We start from the raw sequence: 7,585 nt of genomic DNA on the forward strand, positions 1-7,585 counted from the left end.
TTTTTTTGCTATCGCACATTCTAATTATTTATGCCAGGAGCGGATGAGCTCCTTTATGATTGTCGCGTGACCGTATACGAGCCCCCGGGGGGGGGGGGGGGGGGACTCCTATATAAAAGTGACTAAAAGTGACAGGGATGCTCGTCGTCTCGCTTAGGGGTGTAAATTGTAGATTTTCGGACTAAAGGACTGGCGGGAGCATTGCAAGGGTTCTTTGTTCTAACTCAGTCGTATACGTAAACAACCAATCACATCTGACTTCCATGTGACTTCGACTAAACGTTTGATGCAAGAAAGTTTCAGAGGTTTTTTCAGTTCCACGCTCTGCAGTGCCCTCTGCGAAGTAAATCAAGGCTTAATTGTATCATTTTCGACTTCATCTTTTTTTTTTTCTTGAGGGCCTCTATGCCCAAAAATAGTAAAACATAAACGTGTCATGTTTTAACTTTTATCACGAGGCCTAGAGGATTTGTTTATTTATTTATTTTTTTTTGTCGTTAAATTTATGGTTGATCCTAGATATCCCTTACGTTTTGAATGTCAAACTGTTTAACACCCCGCCCCCGGGATCCACCCACCCACGTTAATCTGACCTTTCGTCCAACCCATTCAACGGGAGCTAAAACCTAAGGAAAAGCACGGGTACATACGAGGAACACAGATGCATACGGTTAACATACTGATACATACGAGTTACATACGAATACATAAGAGTAACATAGATATGAATGCATACACGTTTTAGTATAGCCTCCAACGCAGGCGCTTTTAGGGGAGCTCGTGGAGGGAAGAAATACGAGCTCCCCTAAAAACGCCTGCGTGGGAGGCTAGTTTTAGTACCGACGTAGCTGATATACACGAAATCAAACTTTTGCAGTACAGAGATGTGTTTTTAAGCGGTATCGATCATACGAGTAACACAAGGATACACATACGAGTACAAACTAATATTATTGAAGAGCTTTGTTTCTTTTCTTTGATAGTAGGACTGCACGGAAAGAATGAAACATGTCCAGTACAATCAATCAGTCAATCAACTTTATTATGACACGAGACGATAAGCTTTTTAAAAAATTCAAAAACTGAAGGCAGGTAACAAAAATGACGTAACTACGTATCTGCAACAATGAAATATTTACACTAGAGAATATATATTCTCTTAATTAACAACATGCAAAAAACTAAAAATCGAAAATGAATAAGGGGGCTAGGTTACAAGATAAAAAATCTAAAAACAGAGCAAACTTTATTTAGATTGGATAGAGTGCGGACACTTGGTTTTTACAGGAATTCCCCAGCTCTAAGTACCCCTAGAGATACTTACCGGATGAAATGATAAAGATGAAAAACTATTTTTATGAATAAACTATCTCTAATTATAGTAAAGATTACAACGACACTTGATGTAGACAAGCTTAAGTTTTTTAAGCTTTGTAACGACGAAATCAGTCTTAAGAATTTGTAAGAGCAGATTACAGACAGCGCATGCCATGGGAGAACTGCAGTGCGGTTTCCAGCGAGCAGCTCACACGTGTTGTGTGGGGTTATAGCACTCCCCCAGACCGTATTAAAATGGTTCTTGTAAATGGCCTTTGCGTGTATTGGGGTCTAACTGTTATGCCCTCCATCTACCCGAATGATGTCTCTGTTCGCATACAGCTGTGGACCGGGTGTGTGTAACTTGCTTGAAAGCTGCTCGTAAGATTTGCAGCCTCCTGAACATCAGGAGATAGATTGTTCCACACTGCACTGAAAGAGAAAGATCTGTGCTTAAAACCAGAGCACCGTAGTTGATTGAGTGGAGATTTGTTAGTAATGCTAGCTTGACATCACGAATTAAGAATTCCTCGATTACCTTTGAGGCACACGGTATCAGGAATATTGGGTGTGGGCCTGAGAGTTTTTGGAGTCCTCTATCGCTTTGGTTTTTAGGAATGGGAAAAAGATCAACCTGACTTTCCAAACACTGTAAAGGTGCTGTACGCTGAATGAAGCGTGGAAGTTTTTATAGCAAAAGCTGGAAAATGACAGTCAACCTTGGAATGCACTTTTTGTAGCCAATACGACAACCTAGTTTCTGTTCCCTTTCTCTTACTCCGTTTTCAGCGCGAATTCTGCTAAAGGATAAACGGGACAACGCTTCGCCTTTCCCTGCGAGTCTTTTGGGACCTCAAAGCCGAGGACGGGGACAGCGGCCAAACCGTCGCTTAAAAGATCAATTTGCGTTTTTCAGTCTTCATTGCGATTGTTTAAACTCACTTAGAAATGTAAGCTAACTCTCCCGGAGTTGAATCGGGTTCAAGTCCACGTAGTCGTGTAGTGACGGCAAAAAAATGTACAAAAAAAGTGAGGGACGTGCAGAATTGTCATTTTGCTTATTTGAGACCTACTGCTTTTTTGACGTTCTCTTGACGTCGCCGTTGTCGGATCATTTTTGGTCCCTTTTCTCGGAACTCTCGGTCCCATGGACAACAATAGGGTCCAGGTTTGACAGAGTCGAGAACGCCTATAGGAACCAGACTATCAATACGGCATTTCATCCGAGGCACGGACCTAAATTAAAAGAAAGGAGCAGTAGTATTCTCAATGACAGATAGCGCTTCTTGAACATACAAAGAACGGAAAATCACTATCTCTTGCATACTCTTGCTAGAACTGGGCATACCAAAATATGGAATTTTCCGCTTTGGCTCAGAATTGTAGGAAAGAAGCCAAGTAAAACTTGAAAACGTCGGGCCAAAAGTTTGCGGGCAGTACACTGTGTTTATGTAATTTGTGGGAAAAAACTTAAATTCATTGATTATGACTTAGACTTTGGAGAACTGATTTGCCTCTCTTATTGTTCAAAGGCCATTTTGTCCATTAGCAAGTGTGCTGTCATAATTCTAGCGTGTATAGACACTTTCGTCCATTTGTGAATTTTAAGAATTGACATAAATTTTCAGTTTTTTAAGTTACCTCCACAATTTCAATATTTTATCCTTCAAATGAGATCAAGTATAGTTTAACCTACTACCTTTTTCTGAAATCTGAGGCCATCCCTGTCAGGGAATGTATAGTAAGCTTCTACAGTATTTCTAAATCATGTCTCATAAGTTCTCCTACTTCTCTACGGCCAAAAACTATTTTTAACACCAGGAACAAAAAGGGTGTCATGAACGATGCAGTGAGAAAAGAAATGTAAATTGTTAAAAAGCGGGCAAAGGTGGTGAAGTAGATGAATAAGCTGGTGAGAGGTATTATGGTGAGCTTTAGGGCCAGGTAGAGGTGACTGCTTCTTGAAATGGATGGGTTCGCTCTTGGCCCTAGGTGAGAGGATCCTTTCCACAGTGCGACAATAAATACAACGGTTTGTGCTAAACTCGCACTGAATATGGCCACTGAAGCAAACTGCACTGCCAGCCTCGTGTCGGGAGTGAGATTTTTGGGGTGGTCGACGTATTTGTTAAAAACGGCCACAGAGAAGGGAAAGTAGCCCACGAAGGCCAAGGAAATGTTGTTAGCAACTAACATGATTTGATTCATTCTTCTGATGCAATGGAACAGGGAATGGTGTACGAACCACAAGAAGGCAATTTCAATGAATGTTGCCATGTACGCAAGGAAGCTGGGCCGCAAATCCCTCACAGTTGCACCGAGCCCATCTTTCTCGACATCCGCTTCCCTGGGAAAACTTTCCGTAGTTATGTCAAGCACAAGCAAGGTTGCGACAATAGAGAAAACTCCATCGCTGAAACATTCCACTCGCTCTGTATCAATGTAGTTGCCAAACAGAAGATCAAAATCGGCTCCAGGCATGCGGATCGCCTTGCACTTTCGAAAAATATGGCCAATAAATCGATGTATACATGGCGTGACTATGACGATGGAAATTAGCACCCACGCGGAAATGGCGTTAACGTTGCTCATGGAAGCAGCTAGCACATACAACAATGAGTTGAGAATTTTTTTCGCTAGCATATAATCTCTTCGTTCTTTTATTTGTCCTTCGGTTAGCTCTTGTAGATCCTCGGTAAGCAAATGAACCTGACGAAACGAATACAAGATCATGATCACCTCCAGAACTTCTAGGGTTGCCATGTTGGTGCATATCATCAAAATGGGGAAGAATCTATTCGGATATTTACCCTCCAAGGCGCAAGCGAAGGGCAAAAACGAAGTAAACAACAGAGACGCGAGGTTTAACCAAATCAAAATATCGTCGATATGGGAAAGAATCATGAATCGATGCACGTGCGATTCCCATACGGCGCAAATGACAAGAAACGCGAAGAAGTAGACAACCAGCCGAATCCATCCATCTTCAAGCTCCGCTTTCAGGTCAGTATTGGCAGTAACTAACAGTCTCCGTATTGGAAGAATCAAGATTGTCGCCACTATGGCAAAGACAGCATCATTGAAACATTTCAAACGGTTTAGATGAACCAAATCTCGCTCTCCTACCATGTTTCTCAAAGAAGTAAAAATCATGTGACAAACTTTGCCATTTTAGTATATAGAGTAAGTACATTTGTGTCTGTCACGCGATCGTATTTGACTCCAAACTCTGCATCATGAATCAAGCTTACGCCTGCAGGCTGTAGGCAAGGTAACGCAATTTATTGCACAGATATTGCCTTTTTCACACGATAAAAAAGTGAAGTCGGCCATTTAAACTAATTCGCGCTTATTCCATCTGGTTCAATTCGTCAAATGTTGGCAGCTATTTTTGGAGTTAATTCTAAAACTCTGAATATACCGCCAATCCGTTCAAGACGTTTTCCTTAAGGTTATGGAGAAGGGGAGTTAAGAGTGCTGGTCTGTTAAGAGATAAAACGAAAACAACAGTTTCTGAACGTGACACGGAAGAAAACTGCAAGAATGATGCTGTTGCCAAGTGTGATGGTATCGTTGACGGGTAAAGAAGTGAATGGAAAAAACAATAATTTAAGGGAGAAGAGATCTTTGAGGAGTTTACCCTCATCTCTGGGGAATGAAAACAGAGAAGAAAGCTCCCACAATTGAAAGAATCTTTTGCAGGGAAGACTACAGAGGAAAGGGGGGGTTTAACGGTCTCAGTCAAGAAATTGCAAATCGCAACCGAAACTCTCCGAAACGATGCGCAAACTCTGAGGTCTTAATTAGAGGTACTGATAAAGTACTTTTAAAGGCATTTTCTTCTTACAATAATAGTTACGGCCAGCAAAAAACGGATCAAGAGTAACCATTATTGCCTAGACTGCCTATACTGAAATTGATCAGATCTCTATATAAGTACTTTTTGTTTCTTTTTGTTCCATTTACTTTTTACTGTAGCCTAAATGTAACGATTTGTTATTTAACGCATTATTTAGACCCAATATAATGTTGTGTCCTTTTTTCGTCGATGTAAGTGTGATAAGGTGATACATGCCAATAGAGTAAAAAAACAGAACGGTTTTTGAACAGTAGAAGCTAGTAGAAAGGGTTCTTTAATTGATGAAAAATGCCGCGTGTTTGGCGTCATAAACTTGGGCGGGATCTCAAATCACAGGTCTACAGTGTGACCCTGCTGGTTGATGTTAAAAAGCCTGGAATTGGCAACACTGAAGGCTTGAACCCGCGACTCTCCGGCTCAACAGAGTAACCTCTCCCCCACAGGGCGCTTTTCCCTGGCTTTAGACGAGGTTGTCATCAGAGCAGAGCTCTTCCAACTGAGCTCACTAGAGAGCTGAGTTTTAGACACACATGACATGTTTACAGGCTTGGAGGGAAGGAATGAACTATCCGCGCGTTATTAGGGAAATTATTAAGAAACAGCGTTTTTGAGAGACGGACGTCAACCAGAAGTGGACTTTTTGCATCACTGGACAGAGGTTTGGTTGAAACTCCCGCGTAAATCGTCTTTATAAGAGAAAAGAAACTTAGTAATACAAATTTGTTAGCGTGAAGGCAGATAAACTACTAATTACAACTAATATATCAAGCTTTAATACAGCCACACTTTGATTATTGCAACATTGTTTGGGGAAACTGTGGGATAACTTTACGGAATAAGGTTCAAAAGCTACAAAACAGAGCAGCCTGTGTTTTGACCTACTCAAGCTATGACGTAGATGCTGGTCACCTTTTCAAACTTCTAGGGTGGAAAAACCTAGCTTGCCAGCAACAAATTCAAAGAGCTACGATGGTTTACAGGTCTCTGCACGGGTTGGCTCCAAACTACCTTAGTTAGCCTTGAAAGGCGAGAAGTCGCATATAAGCTAAGGGACTCTGAAAATAAACTCAATGTTCCATTACCCGCACAAACTATTACAAAAACAGCTTCAGCTATAGTGGCGCCATTCTCTGGAACAGTCTTCCTTGTAACTTAAGGGAAGCAGAGTCCCTTGGGCAATTTAAACGATTACTCAAAGAACTGTAAGGCACGGCATTCGTCGAAAGCAGCTTTTTTATTTAAATATCTTTATTATATTAGTATTAGGCATTTTTAAAGCTGACGATTTTTGTACCATGGATAAATAAAGATTATCTATCTATCTATCTATCTATCTATCTATCTATCTATCTATCTATCTATCTATCTATCTATCTATCTATCTATCTAAAAAGGGAGAAAGGCTCACTTCCGGTTGACGTGCGTCACTCAAAAACGTCTTTGCTTATCCGATGACGGCAACGGCGACGTGAACGTCAAAGGGCAATAGGTTTTTTAGGCTAAACAACAATTTTGCACGTGCATCAAGCTTTTTTTGTTCATTTCGTTGCTGTCACTGCACGACTACGACCTGAAAATGCCTAAATTCACGTTTTATGGAGAACGCAATGCACCAATTAATGTAAACCCCGAGAGGCGGGGGGTGAGGGCTAAGGGGTGGTGATTTGATCAAGAAGTGAATTGGTGAATTTCCCGAGGGTGGGGAAGGAAACATTTGTCAATTGTAGCTAAAATCATCGCCATCTTAACTCGCAGTTACTCCTTCTATTTCAAGACCGCTGAAGTAAGCCTGTGAGTGGAGATTCTCTAAAATGTCATCCGTCTCTTCGCCCCACTCCTCCCCTAAACTGGCCGCCTGTTGGGGTTAGATGTGGGGTGAAGAGCTCGACAAAGGATGACGTTTTAGACAACAAGTAAAGGCAGCCGGTGCCGCTAGTTGACTTTTTCCTCAGGGGGAGGGGGAGGGGCGGGTTTATGTTAGGATATAAATGGGCGATCAACTTTATTTCAAATATCTTTTGCTCATAAAGTTTCAATTCTAAGTCACAGCGAAATATACTTATACTGTAATTACATGAAAAGATACAATTACACAGCATTTAGCAAAAAATTTAAAATTTAGTTTATTACATAGAGCCAGATAAAGGGTACAAATTTGTTCTGAAACATAAGGCAACATTAAAGCCTAAGAACGTAAAAGTAAATAAATTACTGGATAGACTCTTGAAAATATAGGTTTTTAAATTAATTTTACCCATGCATTATCGTTTTGTCCCCTATGACATATATTTAGAACAACCTATTAACCCCCCCCCCCCCTCCCCTCTCTCCACACACACACACCTCCCGCCTTTCCTTTAAGGAAACCATATATCTAAGTTATCAAGCAGTGAAGAATTGCATTTAAGG

At 41.0% G+C, this 7,585-nt stretch overlaps 1 protein-coding gene across 1 annotated transcript; it reads right to left on the reverse strand.

Annotated features, from left to right (window-relative positions):
* Positions 1-3,066: 3,066 nt before the first annotated feature.
* LOC140949107 (endosomal/lysosomal proton channel TMEM175-like) lies at positions 3,067-4,446 on the reverse strand. The gene has a single exon (XM_073398344.1). The coding sequence runs from the start codon at positions 4,444-4,446 to the stop codon at positions 3,067-3,069; it is 1,380 nt and encodes a 459-aa protein (XP_073254445.1).
* Positions 4,447-7,585: the final 3,139 nt, after the last annotated feature.

Source organism: Porites lutea, chromosome 9, assembly GCF_958299795.1.
Source record: "Porites lutea chromosome 9, jaPorLute2.1, whole genome shotgun sequence".
NCBI classification, from domain to species: domain Eukaryota; kingdom Metazoa; phylum Cnidaria; class Anthozoa; order Scleractinia; family Poritidae; genus Porites; species Porites lutea.

Coding starts and splice junctions, on each gene's coding strand:
- LOC140949107 (XM_073398344.1), bottom strand. CDS start 4,446: ATGGTAGGAGAGCGAGATTTGGTTCATCTAAACCGTTTGAAATGTTTC.